Genomic DNA, 18,745 nt, shown 5'->3' with positions numbered 1-18,745 from the left:
TTATATGTTTGTCCGACATCCATCACTGCCGCACAAACTTCAGGGTAAGGCTGCGTGAACATGTCCCATTGACCTTCATTTATTTAGTCTATAAAACAAATTAATGGAGAATCTTGAAAGTTAAATTCTGAGAAATGCCCAAGTTGCCCAAGGGGCAACGCTAGATGTGAACACGGCCTAAGACAGGAAGGAGAGGGAATTTCTCCCCCGGGGATTAAAAAAAGTTTTATCTCTTCTTATATTCTCTTCTTATCTTCTCTTTTTCTTTTCATGGTGGTTAACCAATAGATTGTTGACTGTCCGAATTGATTGGTTGATTGACTCAAAGATGGCTGTACAACCTATTACAGGCCAGCGTTTCATGGGTGCTGATAGTAAGGAAGATGTATTTATTGTAAGAATTGGATAATAGATACGTAATCATGCATAATCAAATTGTCAATATCCTGTTTAGCATATATATAGCATGCGTTTTTTGGTGCCCCAAAGTGAATACAGGCTCTAAATCAGGCAGTGAAGTGTGTTTAAATCTGAATAAGGAGCTTTTTTTTCTGGATCTTCTTTCTTTTCAGGTGTCCATTAGACCAGTGGTTGTTGTGGCAATTTCTCTAGAGATATTTCATCTAGGACAGATGAGATATCTAAATGCAAAAAGCACGCAATAGTTGTAGACAATTAACCTATTTTAATGCATGCATACACTAGACTCCTCTCTAGTAGATTGAGTCCAGAACATAGTTAGACAGAGCTTTTAAAACAGTTTCACATGTGCCTGTTTTCTAATCAAGCAGAAGAATGCCCAAGCAAAAAGGTTAACATTAGACGACACATCTGCAATGGTAGGGTGGCTGACAAAAGCACAAAGGTTAACATTTAGACGACACTGAGGAAAGGCAGGGTGGCAAGACAATAAAAGGAATACGATTATTATTATTATTTGGTGTCTGTGTGCTGCGTATAAATAAAGGCAATTCTTGGGGGATCGCCGAACTGGTAGCCGTTGTGGTAGAAGATAACCGAGTTCTATCACTTCATCTAACTAAGAGAGCATGAAGAATCGGGGAGTCCGGATCAAGTATTGGCAGAGACTTTATTGTTACCCGCAAACGAGAAACAACAAAGCCGAGTGAGGTTTGCAAAGACACTCCAGAATGATTCTCGTCCTCCTCCTTATATACCCAATCCTTAAATAATATAAAGTCAGACTTACATAAAATGTTGATTTACATAACATGTTTTTCCAGGTCACAGCTTTACCATGAACATACATTTATCCCTATGCATACAGAGCGATGGTGTACATGTGCACATGTCAGTATATTTTTCAAAAAGCAGTCCAAATTTCTACATCTGTGCATCCTGACCCTTGGACTCAAGATAGGAACAGAGTGAACCTACTTCCTGGCGCCATATCAAACCTAACTTATAGGGGAGAGGTGATCAGCTACTTTCCACCATTAAAGTATCTATATGATATATAGGCCTAATCATAGCTTACCATAAAATGTAGGGTTCATTTCTTCCATACTGTTAACCCCCCCCTGGTGGCAAGGATACCGGCGAAGCTGCCCAGATTCTCTGGGGCGATGCTGCTGGAGCTAAACCTGGCCCAGTTCTGGCTTGCTGAAAGGCACAACGGATGGGGTGCAAGGGAGGCAGTCAGTCGTCCACCTTGAGTTGGAGGGGACGGTTGTGCAGGTCCTGCTTGACCTGGCCCCAGCAGAGCAGCGAGACCTCAACGCCCTGACCAGGGCCTTTAGAGGCACTGAAGAGAGGCACTGGAGTGAGGCACTGGAGAGGCGTTTCGGGCAGCATACCTTCAGTGACCAGAACCGGGAGCAACTAGCTGGTCGCCGCTGCTTTATGGAATAGAGCCTGGGGTCTTACGCCGCCGCTCTATGCCTCCTGCGGCTACGCAGACTTCTCCCAAGCTTTCCGGTAAGATCTAGCCTCCATGCCCTTTTGACAGGGGCTTTCGCCGGAGCAGCAGAAGAAGCATGTCTGCCTCACCGGGCCCCAGTCCCTCTTTAGGGCTCTCAAGGAGGAAGAACGTAAGGAGTTCACCATCTGACCCAGTACCCAGCCATCCATGGCGGACTGTGATGAAGGTGGAGCGTAGGAGGGTTGACCGACCGCTGATTTAATCGGCGTGGTGGGCCTGGCCATCTAAGGGCTCCAGACTTGTTTTTTTTCACTAGAAGCACTGCGTTCATATTTCATGAACTTGGCTGATCTGTGTTTAACTATGATAGAATAACAGCAGTGGTGGTTGTATTGTGTTTTTGGTACTATTAGTACATTTATGCACACAAATGAAAAGTCATTGTAATGGGTATGTTTTAAACCCTTTTCTCCCTCTTGATTATGCAATTCTTAATACTGTAAACTGGTAATTTCTGAAATTCTTCTGAATTTTTGTAAGTGAAATATTGTCTATGTATGTGTGTATCTGTAGTGTTGTTGTGTATGATGTTGTGTGTTTTTGGGTGTGAAGGACCCCAGGAAGAATAGCCATGCTGTTGAGGCAGGTGCTAATTGGGATCCATAATAAAGTAAAGTAAAGTAACTGAAAATTGTAGGGGCGCGATCAGAAATTTTTGGGGGCACACACCATTAATCAACATGCCAACCAAATATTCACATTTCTACTAATTTTCACTATATTACTAATAACTATTTTGAAAACGGATGCAGAAATTACAATGTGCTGTGTCAAATTCAGTGTCAAATCTAATTGTGATTGTGATCTATCCCAGCGGTTTCCAGGTTTGAGCATGCATGCGTTCGACGAGTACGGAAGCGACAGTTTCACGGGAGTGCGCCCGCTTGTCATGACGCTTGACAGGACGCTGAGCCTCGATCCTCTCTGCCCGCTCGCCTCTCCACTGAGAATGCATTATCAGGCCCGTGGTTGGCGGACCGGGCCGCACCGGGAGCCTGTTCGTGGCGGCAGCCTCGATGGTTGACCCTGCCAGGGCCTGGTAGATACGGGGTCGACCATCCCTGGTACGTCCTGGCGACCTCCCAGGGGCATGGATGCCTACCAATGTCCGGCTGATGTTGGTTGGCGTTGATGACTGGAGTAGAGGACGGGATTAAGGGGAGGAAGCGGCTAGTCCTCCGGGTGGGAGACTGGGAGGTGGAGCATGAGTTCTGGCTTGCGGACATCCACTTTTATCATTTGCCTGCACCTGCTGACCCGTTGGGGAGCGATGTGTCGGGGCGGCCATCACCCTAAGCGTGTAGACCGTGGCACTCCAGTCCGGGCAGGGGAAGGACGTGGTCCGGAAGACCCAGCCAAAACCCGTGCCACACGACACAGGCATGAAGCGGCGCCGCCACCGAGGCAGTCGTACGTGTTGGGTATTTGTTGTGTGTTTAGTGTCTGTGTGCTGTGTGTAAATGAAGGCAGCTCTCGGGTTTGTGCGGTGTATGGGGCACGAGAGTTGCGAACTGCTTTAAACCTGGCCACCCGTCTGATCATTCATAAATTATATATATTTATAATAATACTATTCTTAAAACATACTGTATATAGGGTGTGCTTTGACTGGCTTTGTTGGGCATTTCCCCCTCCTTGTCACGCAGATGTCGTAGCTTGCGGTCTGCCTTTTCATGGTAGGCTAATGCATGATTGCTAAGTATAACCTACAACTTTGGAAAAAGCTTTTTGTTCATGGTTAGGAATTCTCTCGCATTAAATATGTGCCGTGACAATGTATAATGTCTAATGTCTATGTCTGCATAATCAATCAATCCAACTCAACACAACAACTTAAGGTAGCAAGTTAGCTGAGGGAAAAACATTACAGCTGTTGAACCCAACCATAACAGCACAATAACCGGAGCTAGAGAGTTAGCAGAGGGCTACAGCTGACTAACCGAAACACGGCTATTTTATACAACAAAAACATTCATCCTTGTTTGCTGAAGATATTCATGCCAAAGTTTCTCAAGGTAAATGCTACCTAGAACCACCTGTTACTACTGTTAGGCTGTGGTTATGATATCTAATAAAACATTTACTTTCGTTGTTTTATCAGTCATTTAGTAGTAAAAGTAGTATGGGGGGCTACTTTTTTTTTGTCAAATATAAAGTATATAAACTTGGAGTAAAAATGTTAATAGAATATGCAGGTAGAGATTCTTTACGAGAAGGGTAGGCCAGTAGGGAGAATCAATGAATTAATAGCACCCTTACTTTTGATTCTATAACCTGCCGTAAACATTGTCCCAAATTTTTAGTTTTGAGAAAACACAAAAAACAAGACATATGTGTGTATGTACATCTATATATATATATATGTATATATATATATGTATATATATATATATGTATATATATATATGTGTGTATATATATATATATATATATATATATATATATATATATATATATATATATATATATATATATATATATATATATATGTATATATATATATATGTATATGTTAATATGTATGTCTCTGGCTGCTAATTTGTAACCATTACGTGGTGTTTTCAGCTTCATATTCAATCTATAATGTGAAAATTATATCTCAAATATCCCATGTTTTTTTTATTATTAATTTCATAACCAAAGTATTGTAAGATGACGGGGCTGGGCCGCAATTCAGTTCTCGCGATACTCTCCCAAGAGCAGCAGGGCGGTAGTAAATAGACGGTGCGCTAGTATGAGAGGAGATAAAGATCACTACTCTTATGAAATACTTATTATAAAACAGGCCATTATTCACAGTGGAACCTTCAGTTGGCTCACTAGTTTTGCTTTTGAGACTAAGCGGACTGTCTCCCAAAAGACACATTTTACCTAACGATGATGCATTTACGCACGAGACGTTTGGTTAGTGAAAGGCATTACTTTTCTTTACGCGCGTTGCACAAGTCTGCATCCAGCGATGCGCCCCCGATCACCGTGGCCAGGGAGGAGACCCTTCGCCCGGGTCTGATCCGACCGGAGACCCTGGAAGATGTGTCCCGTGTGAAGACTCTCAAGGAGATGCCCGGACCCAGCACGTTTGGAAATCTGGTGGAGTTCTTCTTTCGCGACGGTTTTAGCAGAATCCACGAGATCCAGGTAAGACATTGTTTTATTAATCTTTTCTAACTTTCTGGCACTTAAAAGTGCTCTATTTTTTAAATGATGAAGACATTTTTGTGCGTGGCAGTATCAATCACTGCTTCATATCCCAAATGTTGGGCTATTCATTTCCTGCATTTTGTTAAATTTTCTGCAGCCAAATATTGCCTTTTCTGCATCAATTGATGGTGAAAATATATATTTTTTGACGTAAAGGAAAACGCCGTGTCACAGCCATTTTGATCACCAATCATTGTGTTCACACACTAACACAGATAGGCGTAGGCCTACTGCGTATCCTGCCTTTATACCTTTTAAGGTTTTCTGAAATTTAGAAACAAGAAACCAACAAATAAGGCATTGCACAATAGCAAACAAACGCTATTTACGATAGGCTACTAGGACGTTCGGTATCCTTTAAATAAGCCCTATTTGACATAGGCTATGTAAGTAGTCCTGTTGAGGGCTTCTTTGTAATATTATTACTATTGTGATAAAAGTACAATATTTTTGGCACAACTGTATTGAAATAGTATTAGTACAAATTAGTAAAAGTAAAAAAAGAAGAAGAGGGCGGGGGGGGGGGGGGTCAGGGGCTTTCATCCATAGTACCACGAGCAGGGCAAGAGGCAAGAGGAGACTCATTTCTCATTGTGATTATATTGGAAGTACGAAAAATCGGTCGAGTTCTACTTTTTGAATCTGTCCCTGCTCACTGTATTGTTGCAAAACTGCTTCCTCTTGGTCTTGACTTTTTCTTTTGACAGTTATCCTGGATTTCCCAAAAAAGTGGTTCGGACTGTATCTTCACAGTCTCTCTATGAAGTCTACTAGGTCTAAAAATCTGTCCATGCTGCTCCTGTAGCTGACATGCCCCATTCCTCCACTTGTCTCTGAATTTGTTAGGCAGTTTCAGAAGGATGGTCTTCATATTAGAAACATTGATTTCCTCCATATTGGTGAGATGATGTGCACCTCAATTGCATACCAACAGCCTCTAAGGAACAGGGAGAATGCTTGCAATGCTTTCACATCCTCTGATTTGATCACTGACCAGGCAAATGCTTTCTCCTTATAGAAAAAGCATTTGGGTAGATAAGAGGCAATCTTATCTACCCTTTTTTCCTTAACAGAATACTTTCCAACAGTGCCATCTTGTGACTGAATGTCAGACATATTTTTTCACTATCCCCTTAAGACACCTCCCTATAAACCAACCCAAGCCAATAAGCAGTGCTGATTTTACATCCCCCACATCAAGGCAAGAGACTGGAAGGGACGGACATCACTGTTTTGTTTGTTTCAAAAGTTTTTGATCCTATGCATACTTTTTAAACTGCCTTGTGGTATTGTGTGTAGATACGTTATGAGAGAGAGAGAGGGAGCCAAGCAGAAGACACTTTAAAATCGATAGTCACATTGCCTGACAACAAGTATGCGAGAATTTTACCATAGGTTTGGAGGAAGTATGATCATTATCTTGCAAATACGAATGAAACAAGTGTGGAAAAAGCACTGGATTCTCAGTGACATCCAAACGTGGGACTTGTTTAAACCTTCTGTTGCCACCGAGATGAACTTTGTTTACTTTGCTGCCCTTAAGGGAATCCCTGGAACTGTAATTCTGTATATTTCTGGGTCACCCCATCTTGACAGGAAAAGACGGGGAGGGCTTTATGACACCAACTGTATACGTAGATGTCACCCATTCATGCCTTCTGCTGCCCGGGGATGAATCTTGTTTGCTGAGCTTACTCCAAGTTATCTGCTGAAGCTGTGTACCCCACCAAAGAAGAAAGAAACCCCATGCATTCTTTCTCTCACTTTACTTGTATGCCTACTGACCTTTATGTTAAGGTTAACTAGTTAAAGTCACTGTCGAAGTCGAACATTTGCTGCTTTATGAATGTATTCCACAACAGGCTGGCCTTATACAATGTTTGTAGGATGTCTTACGAAAGGTTATGCTAGTTTTGTGATAAATAATGTTAAGTAATTTCAACTGGTCATGCTTTTCATGCTGATTTTGTGGTTTAATGGGAATATAATGTGGTTGGGGTATATTCTGTTTAAGAAATAACCAAAATTAGATCATTTATTACCCTACACGTGTAACCCCCCCCAATTTGCGTGTTACCATTTGTGCTTGTTTACGACCTGTGGCCATAGGTGCCTCTACTGTACCATGCAAGCATTATAATATTACATGCTACATGTTCACGTATTTAATACATGAATGTGTAAAATTACCACAATTTTCTGAATAGCCCCCTAAATGATTGATTCTTGTTTCCTGTGATCGGATCGTGACTCCATGATGAGGATCAAGTATTAACATTGTGCTCAGCCACAGTCACATGTAAATCTTCTGTGTATTATTTTTGAGGATAATATAGAGTGCATCGTCCCTCCGTCTCTAGATGGAGCACCGTCAGAAGTACGGAAAGATTTTCAAGTCCCGCTTCGGCCCCCAGCTGGTGGTGTCCATCGCTGACCGTGACTTGGTGGCCCAGGTGCTGCGGGCCGAGGGAGCCACCCCCCAGAGGGCAAACATGGAGTCCTGGAAGGAGTACCGTGACCTAAGGGGCCGCTCAACCGCTCTCATCTCTGCGTGAGTAACCTTTGACCTGTCTTTTTTGGACCCCATGAAACTGGTAGGCAATGCCTTTTAAAAATATTGTAGTAAAATGTCTAGTGATGTTTGGAGAGGGCAGGAGATGGGTAACTATGCATGATCCATACTGGCCTAATATGTGGTGTCGGGGCCAACATTAGCCTAATATGCTAATGAGGCCTAAAAAAAAATTTGGTTTGGTTCTGGTTTCCGACCGACCCTGTCAATTTATGTGCGACCCAAATTATTTTATGAGTTTTATAAAAAAAAATAATAATAATAATAATTTTTTTTTTAATGTAATTACGTTTTGGTACAGCACCTCTATAATTACGTTTTGGTACAGCACCTCTTCATTCTGTACAAGGATGAGCGAATTTTCTCGTTTTTAAATGAAAACAACCTACCTATCATTCGCTGCCGCTGGAAAAAATAAAATAAAAAAATAAAATAAATTCCCTACCTACCCATGACCTCAACTGACAACCAACAGGAACCAAACTTTTTTTTTTTTTAGGCCTGAGAGTGTCGGAGTCTTTAGAGTCTGGGGTGCATAACATGTTGGGGCTAGGGATGCACCATTTACCAATTCAGCTATTAACCATGGTTTAAATGTCTCGGTTTGGTAACTAATGGCACAGCCACACCTAGTGTTCTGTCCTCACTCTAAAAAAAAAAGGATAATAAAAAGCATTCACTTTTTATGACCAACCGTTGAACATTGAGTTTAAATTGTAATCTATAATCGTTGAATGGCTAATTGGGGCCTTTAAAATGTTAAAGTACATCGGGGCAGAGCCAGGATTTAAACATTAAATACGTAAATATAGTTCTGTATGTTTACTGCCAAATAACTATCACTAATGTTAACGGTCATATTAAATAAAAGCCTCAAGCTGTTTTCCGCCTTGTCCTCAATCGTTTTTAATCACACCAGTCCTGACAAGTGCTGAGCCGTGCTGAGCCTTGCAGCACTCCCCATATTAAAGCTCAGGTGTAATGATTTGGTTGGTATTGTCCTTATTAGCCTTTCTTATTAGGTGAGCGCTGCAAGCCAGCCCTAATAAATAAACCTATTAGCATTAAACGGTTTCTGAATGGATAACGCAAAGTTTATATATACCATAATACAATAATTGTTCTTATTTAAAGTATAGCCTTTTCTTCAAAAAAATTATTTGAAGGAAAATGAATTAGAGAATGCGTCGGAAAGAGCCAACAGCTCACAGCTAGCGGAGCTAGTGTATAGCCCCTTTTCTGAGGTGTATTGGTAGATCATTACTCTATAAACTGCAAACTAAACTACTAAACTGCGCCAAAAAAACGTAAGTTAAGGGCGAGAAGAGGAGGGGCTGATCATTGATGTACTTAAAGTGGAATCCCCTGTATTTTACAAGTGTTGCATTTTTGTACGGACAAATCATTTCAGGATTAATTACTCAGCAAATACTAATACTAATCATACCACTACTATGTATAGTAGTAGTACTAATTTTGTATCATCCTACAACAACATCGCCCATTATAACGGCCATACACTACGACTGCACTTAAAAAGTATTAAAATGTTGATATGGGTGGTAACCATGGGATAACATGCCCTCATCCTTCCATTAACTCTAAGCCGAAAGCAATTTATTTTCATCTTAGGGTATGAATTCATGCTGAAAAAGGGGGTTAATTTACTGCATATTTTACACGACACTCAACATTCTATTTTGATACATTGGATCTCCATTTTTGAATATGTTTACAAACAAGAGGACCAACAATTTAAATGATCAGACAAACTAACCATCCATATTAACGGTGTAAGACAAATTTGCTTGAAAACATAAATTATGAGCAGCAATCTACACACATTTTCTTTTGCATTGATTGATAAATCCTATAAGATGAGGGACCCCCTGAATTGTCATCACCTTCCCCCTGTTTGCTGCACCGCTGGTTAGATAACATGTTGGAATCTTTAGAATGTTGCAGTACATAACATGTTGGGGTCGTTAAAGTCCTGCAATCCTTAGAATGCTTAGTTTAATATCTTGTTGAAGTCATTAGAATGTGGGATACATAACATGTTGGGGTCTCTCTAGTGTTGAGGTACATAGCACAGTGTAATGTTTGAAGGTTTTGAGTGTAATGCATATATCAAAAGTTGTGTTGCTCTTTGTATCCTGCAGGGAGGGTGAGGAATGGCTGAAGATGCGTAGTGTGTTGCGGCAGCTGATCATGCGACCGCAGGACGTGGCCGTGTTCTCAGAGGATGTGAACCTTGTGGTGGACGACCTGGTTAAGAGGGTCGGCTCCCTACGCAGCCGATCATCTGACGGGGAGTCTGTGGTCAACATCAATGACCTGTTCTTCCAGTACGCCATGGAGGGTAGGTGTCTTGCCAAATAGGACGCTTCCTCAGTGCAGAAAAAATCCTAACCTGTATGAGAATAGGAGAGTCTTCCCCTTATCCTTCTTACTCTCCTCCCTCGTTCATTTCTTCCTTCTCCTCTCTACTCCCTCTTCCTCTCTCACCCACCTTCTCCTTCCCATCCTCCTCTCGTCTCTCTTCTTTCTTTCTCCTCTCCTCTGTTTGTGGAAAGAGGTAACAGTTATTGTAAAACTGGATGTCGGAGACATTGCAGTAACGGGGGAGGAAGTTTGGTTCCACTTGGCTGACGAAGGAATGTTGGATTTCAAGGAGATGTACTGCAGGGTAGGAAAGGTTAATAACTACCATATGTTTCAATGCTTGCTGGCAAGCATTCAAATTCCAGCCATAACTCATTGGAACGGCGCTGTGTGTGGATTTCTATGCTTAAAGTACAGCTGGCCCTGCCTCAATTATTCAAGAGGCAGAGAGGGGAAGGAAGGAGAAGGAGGAAGAGACTGACTCTATGGAGTCAGATTGATGTCAAAAGTATCGTCTTCGTATCAAAATAAAGCTGATGACATGATTTCAACATGCAGGCGGGGTGAAGGGAAGGGGGGGAATTCATTGGTCTTGTCCACTAGCTCGACTGAGGGCATGCAAAAATGTGAAACTTCAGAAAAGTCGGCTAGCCTGGCTACTGGCTAGGCTTGTCATTAGCCTCCAAGCCTAGAAACCCGCTGGATATGCTTGTGGCTTGGTTGGTTAGTAGCCTCTGTCTTGTAACAAGCATGCTGGGTAATCAATGACCAGACAATCCAGTAGCTGATCCTGCGGATTGCTAGGACACCTCCACATCAAAAAGATGTCCAAACCCATAGTGTCAGAAAAACAATATTGTATTTTTTTGTTTAAAGAACACATATTATGGTGTTTTCCCAACAAGTAAACATAGTATATGAGTTCCAGAAGACACGTTATTGAAGCTGTTTGTTGGAAGTTGCTTATAGGTAAAAGAATCTTGCCTACCACTACAACCCCTCTTTTTCAGTCCCTTCAGAATGTTTCTGGTGTTTCTGGTGTCTGTAGCTTTAATGCAAATAAGCTGCTGACGATTGACCAATGAGCTGTAAGAGTGAACCACAGCATGGAGGAGAAGTGATTGTTGCCGTTTAAGGACTGCTGGAGCTCTATATCTATATAATATAATATAATATAATATAATATAATATAATATGATATAATATAATAATAGGTATTATATATTATATCTAATATCACGGCCAAAAGCTATGCAAGCCGCGGATGATATTATGAATCGTAAAGACTGCGTCTGACGTCCCTGGCACTTCCACAACAAGTAAAGACTCATAGTGGGGGTTATCTCGGCCATGGTTAAGAAGAATGGGGGAAAGGAACTTTGGCCTTGACTCTCTGAAGTCCATATGGACATCGAGAAGAAAGGGATGGTGCTGCCGGAGCTGAGCTGCCGGACTGCCGCCAGAGCTTCGGCGGCAGTCCGGCAGCTCCGCCAGACGCCCTGCCAGGCAGTCACATATGGCGAACTGACAAATTAGACATCTATTTTTGTATGGAATATCCCTGCTTCTGAAATGCGAGAACATCTCCGCCCTGAGCTCTTCCGCTGGTCCACAAAATCGTAGCTCTGCTCTGATTGGAGGGGGGTGGGGAATTAAGGGAGGTAATATTCAACTGCGCCCCCTTCCTACGTAGGAGGGGGCGCCGAAACTGACTCGCTCGATTGCTAACTGTAGGCGGGGTACTTTCAGAAATGCATATCTCACTCAATAAATCATGCACAGACTTGTTCAAAGTTTGTATGCGTGTGGGAGCACCAGAGACCCAAAACAACACCCCAAATCCCAGGAAAAGTTTTGTTTCCATAATATGTCCCCTTTTTAAAGAGTGATAAATCAAATTGCAATCCCAAAAATGTAATTGTGAACTTAACTTTTTGTTAAGTCATAATTATGTGTTTATTCCATATGCATCCTCTGCAGGAATGGCCTCCATCCTGTATGAAACTCGTCTGGGCTGTCTGGAGGAGGAGGTGCCAAAAGATACGCAGGACTACATCGCTGCTCTGCACCTCATGTTCAGCTCCTTCAAGACCACCATGTACGCCGGGGCCATCCCAAAGTGGCTCCGGCCTGTCCTACCCGGGCCCTGGGAGGACTTCTGCAGCTCCTGGGACGGCCTTTTCAACTTCAGTAAGAAGTGTGTGTGTGTGTGTGTGTGTGTGTGTGTGTGTGTGTGTGTGTGTGTGTGTGTGTGTGTGTGTGTGTGTGTGTGTGTGTGTGTGTGTGTGTGTGTGTGTGTGTGTGTGTGTGTGTGTGGCTTTCTGTTGCTTCTGTACAATCTCTCACTCTCTTCCCTCTTTCTTCTCTGCCCCCCCCCCACCCCCCTTCTCCAGGTCAAGTCCATGTCAGTAAGAGGTTGGAGGAGGTCAGAGGTCAGACAGAGCGGGGGGAGGAGGTGAAGGGGGGTCTACTCACCCACATGCTGGTTACCATGGAGATGAGCCTGGAGGAGATCTATGCCAACGCGACGGAGATGCTGCTGGCAGGCGTCGACACGGTGTGTGTGTGTGTGTGTGTGTGTGTGTGTGTGAGAGAGGGTGTGTCAATGGATGGCCTGGTGCTGAAGTTTGGTTTCAATGTGTGTGTGTGTGTGTGTGTGTGTGTGTGTGTGTGTGTGTGTGTGTTCTAGTGTTGTATTTCAAGGATTGTGTTTCTTTGGCGCCAATATCAGGGTTTCAGCCTGAGGTCAGCACATGCGCACACGTACATTTACTCCACAGTTTAAGATGTTCTCACCCAGATCCAGTTTCTTGTCATTTTGCCTGAGATCCTCACAGGGTGGGACTTTTATCTTGTTTTCAGCTCAATGTGGTTCGTGTCACATTCACGCACCCACACTATTTTGCACTTGTATAACAACTTTGTTATACAACTTGTATAACAACTGTGTGTGTGTGTGTGTGTGTGTGTGTGTGTGTGTGTGTGTGTGTGTGTGTGTGTGTGTGTGTGTGTGTGTGTGTGTGTGTGTGTGTGTGTGTGTGTGTGTGTGTGTGTGAGTGATCTCCATGCCAGTATTCTTGAGGAATAGGTAAAGAGAGATGAGCGGAAGAAGCTATTAAGACAAAGACAGGAGGATAAGGAGCTTGAATACTAATGCCAATAACTCCAATACACACTTAACTACAAACATACTCCTTCCAACTTTAATATACACTAACAGCAAACCTATTAATGAGATATGGAATAGAGGAAACAACAGTACTGATAATAATGAACATGGCTCAATATACCCAGACTGGACTCAGACTGACTGCCTGGTATTGGTATAGTATTTAGCAAAGCCCTTTGGTACAGTCTTTTGTCGGATGAATCGGTCGCTGCCAAATGGAGATCCTTTGTTCTATATTCAGCTCTGTGTCTCTGACCCTCTTGCTCTGGCTCTCTCTCCAGACATCGTTCACCCTGACCTGGGCGGTCTACATGCTGGCTCTGAACAAGGAGGTGCAGCAGGAGATCTACGAGGAGGTGCTGGGGGTCCTGGGGCCGGAGGAGACCCCCACCGCCGACCACGTTACTCGCCTCCCCCTCGTCCGAGGCCTCGTTAAGGAGACGCTCAGGTACCCACAAATACCCTGACTCACTATCCATGTTTCATAACTTCATTTATTACTGAAAACCATTTCGCGAGTACGGACTATGGCTTAGCTGAAGACGTCTGTTGTGTGGTAAAGAAGTCGGAAATACTGACTACGCCTTTACTGCATACTTCTGTTGCCTGGAGAAGAAGTCTGAACTTTTTGCTTGGAGGTGGAGCGTTAGATGGTCGGGAATAGCGTGTTAAATGGTACGGAGGTGGAGGAAAAGAGAGTAGGGTGGTGGGGGGCCGGTGGGCAGTTGTAGGGTTAGATGCTCGGAAGCTGGAGGGTTAGATGGTGGGCAGATGGAGGGTTAGATGCTTGGAAGGTAGAGGGTTAGATGGTGGGGAGGTGGAGGGTTTGATAGTTGACAGGTGGAGGGTTAGAGGGTAGGGAGGTGGAGGTTTAGATGTTGGGAAGGAGAGGTTGAGGCAGAGGATGCGAGTAAAGAATGATACGAGAGGCGGGTAGAAAACGGGAGTTTAAATAAATACCGGTTGTTACATAACTTTTTATGTTACTCCATTAGTTACTCCATTTTAAATATAGGTGGTTATTTTGGTGGAGCAACTCTATTATAGAATGGAATTTCAACTTTTTTATGTTGCTTGGACTAACCTTGCACGGACATAATTTTGTATCTTCTTAGATGTCACCTGCCTTTTCCGTGTTCAATACCTGGTAGTTTCAGCGGTGGAGTTTGTGAACATGTGAATATCTCCAGGCTATGTGAAGGGCTGTAGCGGATGTAAACATGGTTTAAAGAGTTCTGGAAGAGTTCCTCTCCTCGTGAAGGACCTGCTCCCTGCGGCCCCTCGCTCTCTATGTCTGCCCCTCCCGCTCGTCTTCCAGAGGGAATGGTTTAAAGAGAGAGAATGTTTAGAGAGAGAGAGAGAAAGAGGGTCTTTGTGTGTCCGGTGCAGGCTGTTTCCAGTTCTCCCCGGCAACGGGCGGGTTACCCAGGATGACTTGGTGGTGGGAGGATACTACCTACCTAAAGGGGTGAGTAGGACACACGTTATCATGCACACACTGCCTAGATCTGTCTTTCTCAAAGACTGGGTCGCCAAATTAATTGGAAAGAAATTCAAAAAGAAATACTTTTTTTTTCCTTTTTACACATTAGCATTTAACAAACTTTCAGCAAGAAGCATGTTTTTGATAGTACTGAATGTTTGTATTGTTCTGATAATTTTGCTTATAACATTGAATCTAGTTGAAAGGCTAATGTACATGAATAACAACAATGAGATAGCCAAAACAAGGAGGTGTGAACCCCGCCTGAATGCATTTATTTGGTCTCATTTAGGGCCGAGTATTTCATATGTGTATTATGTTTTCAATAACAAGTGCATAAAACAAAGTTATGATTTATCTCTTTGAAATGGCTGGTTTAGGTTCATACATAAGGGGATGGGGAATTGGCAGTAAAAACGTTCAGGAATGTTCATTTATGCACAAATTTGTTCAGCTCACGATTTTTCTTTTTATTGATAAGGTCTACTGTGAATTGGGTCGCGATGGTTTGTAATTTAAAAAAATGGGTCCCTAGAAAAAAAAGTTTGGGAAACACTGGCCTAGATGACTAAATGTTGAGTCTCTCTGGATTAAAGTGTCCTAAATGACCCTATGTGCTTCATGGTGCCAGACCCAGCTGGCTCTTTGTCACTACTCCACATCTATGGAGGAGGAGAACTTCCCGGACGCCGGAGACTTCCGTCCGGCACGCTGGGTCCGAAAGGACAACACGGACCGCGTGGACAACTTTGGCTCCATCCCGTTCGGCTACGGCCTCCGCAGCTGCATCGGCCGCAGGGTAGCGGAGCTTGAGATGCACTTAGCCCTTGCAAGGGTAGGAGCAATACACACACACACACACACACACACACACACACACACACACACACACACACACACACACACACACACACACACACAGAAAATCAACACTCAACTGGTTGAATGTAAATGTTAAAAGTGTTTTATCTCCTCCTGTCAGCTGATCCAGAAGTTCAACATCGACGTGTCCCCACTTCTCTCCTCGGAGGTCAAAGCCAAGACCCATGGTCTGCTGTGTCCCGCGGCGCCCGTACACATCCGGTTCAGAGACAGAGACTCCTAGACACGCTGGAGACAGAGATAGATACCTAAAGACAGACACCATAGACCTAGACCACCTAAAGACATAGACCCCTTTAGACATAGTGCAACTAGACCCACTACCACCTTACAGACATAAACCCCTTCTAGGCAGACCAAATAAACCCCCTACACCCCCCTAAACCAGTGGAGGCTCCTCCAGTGAGGAGAGGGAGGAAGATCCTCCTTAACATTGTTGAGAATAAAAAATGTAAATTGTCCAGACTACTGTAATGAATTAATGCCCTTAAATATCACTACTTTAATGCCTTTGTATATGTAATGTTCGTTTCCATGGGAAAAGGGACATTAGCACCCCCTATCGCCTATGACAATTATTTCAGGGAGGACGTTCCTCCCTCCGCCGGCATGACTCCCATTAATTTCCCCGAAAGTGTTGATGGCCGGTGAATAACATTGGGTTCAATGTAAGAGAGGACGAAAGACCTCCTCTGAGTGGGTGTGACTTGCTAAGGGATCTGGATACCGCTTACGTCTATTCACGAATAGGCTGGATCCCTGGCTGCGCTATAAGCAGGAGCCCTGGGTGTGGAGCAGCCCGGAGGGAGGGGTTATCCCCTCACGTCTAGGCTACGACAACCAACGAACCCGCCCAGTGGTATGCCTCCTTTACACCGACCGGTGCGCTTTTGTTCCTTGCTGTACAGTGCAGCTCTGATGGCTTATATTGGCGTATCCGTAGCCCGCGGCTCGGCTGCGGAGCCTGCGACCGAGCTGCCCGCGGCCGAGCTGCGGAGCCCGCTAGGAGGATTGACTTGATCTATTAATGAAGTCCCTCAATCTTAATTGGCTTGACACCGTGACCAACATTCTGAAAAAAACAACGATGTGAAATAATGTTCTTGTTCTTTTAATTGTTTGTTACTCTGACCGTTCTGTTTGATATTGCGGAAAGGATGTTAGTGATTGATTCAGAGCATGATGCATTTTAATTGGCATCACTTTCATTTTTCTTAAACAATTGTAGCTGACAATAAACATTGCCAAATTACAACCAATAGCTTCAGTCATTGAGGGAAAAAATAGGCCCAGATTTTTTTATTTAGTTTTACAAATCATGAGTAGGCCTAGGCCTAGGCCTGATTTGACGCAGGGGGAGAACACAGTGCACAACAGCTGCGGCTATGACAGAAAGGGGTGCCGTACTCCTCAAATGTATGTCTGGGCTCTGGATCCATGTATATCCCCCGTGGTCTTAACCGGAATGGGCAGATAGCATGCTAGCATCAGTCCAGGTCCTTAAGAAGTTAAACACTAATGACTCACGAAGGGAGTTGGTGTTGGTTGCTTGCTAGATGAGCAATTTTAAGGCCCTTTTACCATAAAACATTGACATTGATACAAAATAAAGCTTATGATGATAACAAACAAAATCAAAAGAATAAGTCCTTTGTGGCTGGATTCCCCAGGTACAGTACTCCTTGGGAAAGGAGTTGTTCGGTCAAGGAATGTCTACTTCAGGGGGGGATATCCGGATACGTGTGTTTCAGTTTCTCTTACTACCGGGTAGGTTAGTCTATCTGTTGTGTCTTATCTGTAACAGGCACGGCGTTATGGCTGGGTCTGTCGGACCTAGGACCAACCACTGTTTAACAGGCCCACCCAAAACTTTTCTTCAAAAAAATTAAAATAAAGGTTAATATATTATAATCATTATTATTATTACTTTTTTAAAAAAGGCTTCTGAAATGCTTTATTGCAATGCAGCAAACTTTGTTGATGTTGATGCTTGATCCGATTTGAGTTAAAGTGCTGTTAATCTTCATGGATGACCGTGAATTGCCGGTAGGCTATTGTATTAGTTATTATCTCGTAGCCTGCTACATTTGAATGCATCTTCTTTGTATGATAAGCCAAGCTCAGTCGGTTGCTAATGCTCAAAATATTGTTGAAAACTTAAAACAATTAAACAGAATTATGAAATTGTCGGCCTCGTGTTACATAAGCATACTAAACTATTTGGAATATATTTGATTCCTGACCACTTTTACAGTCTCTAGGCCTTAAATCTATAGAGCGACGCGCTAAAGCACAGCCAGATATGGAGCGTAATGGAGATTCCAAAGCGCTCTTCTTTGGTCGGGGGGGGGGGGGGGGGGGTCTTGGTAGAGGTGTTGCTGCGTTGTCCCAAGAGACAACAACGCAGCGATATGAGCAGTTTTATGGAGAGACGGTGAAATCCGCGAGCTGCTGACTATCATGGGAGAGAAGGTGATGCAGTCGCATTTAACAAAGACGTTGAAAGATGGTGCGATCTACGAGAAAGACGCAGAAGAACATTCCTTGCGTGCCAAGCCGCGACCGAACCGGCTTGCCAATGTAAAAAGGCCGAAGGAGGGATCGCGGACAGGTCCGACCTATGCACCGAAACTTTTTACAATGCTGCAAAATATTAAAGAACATCAAGCTATTAAAATCTCTATATGCACAGATAATATAACAATATATTAGTCAGTCATTTGTATTAGGTTAAACAGGGATTTGATAACGTTTTTAATTTAAGGACCACCCACAATTGGTCTGGCCCATCCACAATTGGAATCCTGGCGCCGTGCCTGATCTGTAATGAATGAATCTTCACAATCGTCTGTGGCGGTGTTCACGGCTGGCCACGCCGTATCCAACACTTCCACAGTTCTATTGGGCAAAGCTCGGCATCATAGAGTCAATCTTCCTGGGATCAAACAAAAAAAAAAAACCTGCACAAATAGTGCAGAATTGTAAGTTATCTGGTACTATTCTGTATCAAACATGGGATTTTACTCATCTATATTGTATAACCAAAAAAACAAGGTTATATTTATAAATATAATGAAATGAATTGTCACCTATCAGAACAATTAGTATTTA

General features: G+C 43.2%; 1 protein-coding gene across 1 annotated transcript; it reads left to right on the top strand.

The window, feature by feature from the left end:
* The first annotated feature begins 4,638 nt into the window (after window positions 1-4,638).
* On the top strand, window positions 4,639-16,012 carry LOC115559005 (cytochrome P450 27C1). The gene is made up of 9 exons (XM_030377599.1): window positions 4,639-5,080; window positions 7,504-7,694; window positions 9,878-10,077; window positions 12,081-12,290; window positions 12,494-12,657; window positions 13,551-13,717; window positions 14,659-14,737; window positions 15,384-15,587; window positions 15,735-16,012. Exons 1-9 carry the CDS (start codon window positions 4,820-4,822, stop codon window positions 15,855-15,857), a joined length of 1,599 nt encoding a protein of 532 aa, XP_030233459.1. The 5' UTR covers window positions 4,639-4,819; the 3' UTR covers window positions 15,858-16,012.
* The last annotated feature ends 2,733 nt before the right edge of the window (window positions 16,013-18,745 follow it).

This window comes from Gadus morhua, chromosome 14 (assembly GCF_902167405.1).
Source record: "Gadus morhua chromosome 14, gadMor3.0, whole genome shotgun sequence".
Taxonomy (NCBI): Eukaryota; Metazoa; Chordata; class Actinopteri; order Gadiformes; family Gadidae; genus Gadus; species Gadus morhua.
Note: the sequence above shows the minus strand (reverse complement) of the source record. Positions and strands in the feature narration are given on the sequence as shown.

Coding starts and splice junctions, on each gene's coding strand:
- LOC115559005 (XM_030377599.1), top strand. CDS start 4,820: ATGATGCATTTACGCACGAGACGTTTGGTTAGTGAAAGGCATTACTTT. Junction 10,078..12,080: donor CTTCCAGTACGCCATGGAGG/GTAGGTGTCTTG, acceptor CATCCTCTGCAG/GAATGGCCTCCATCCTGTAT. Junction 12,291..12,493: donor GGACGGCCTTTTCAACTTCA/GTAAGAAGTGTG, acceptor CCCCTTCTCCAG/GTCAAGTCCATGTCAGTAAG.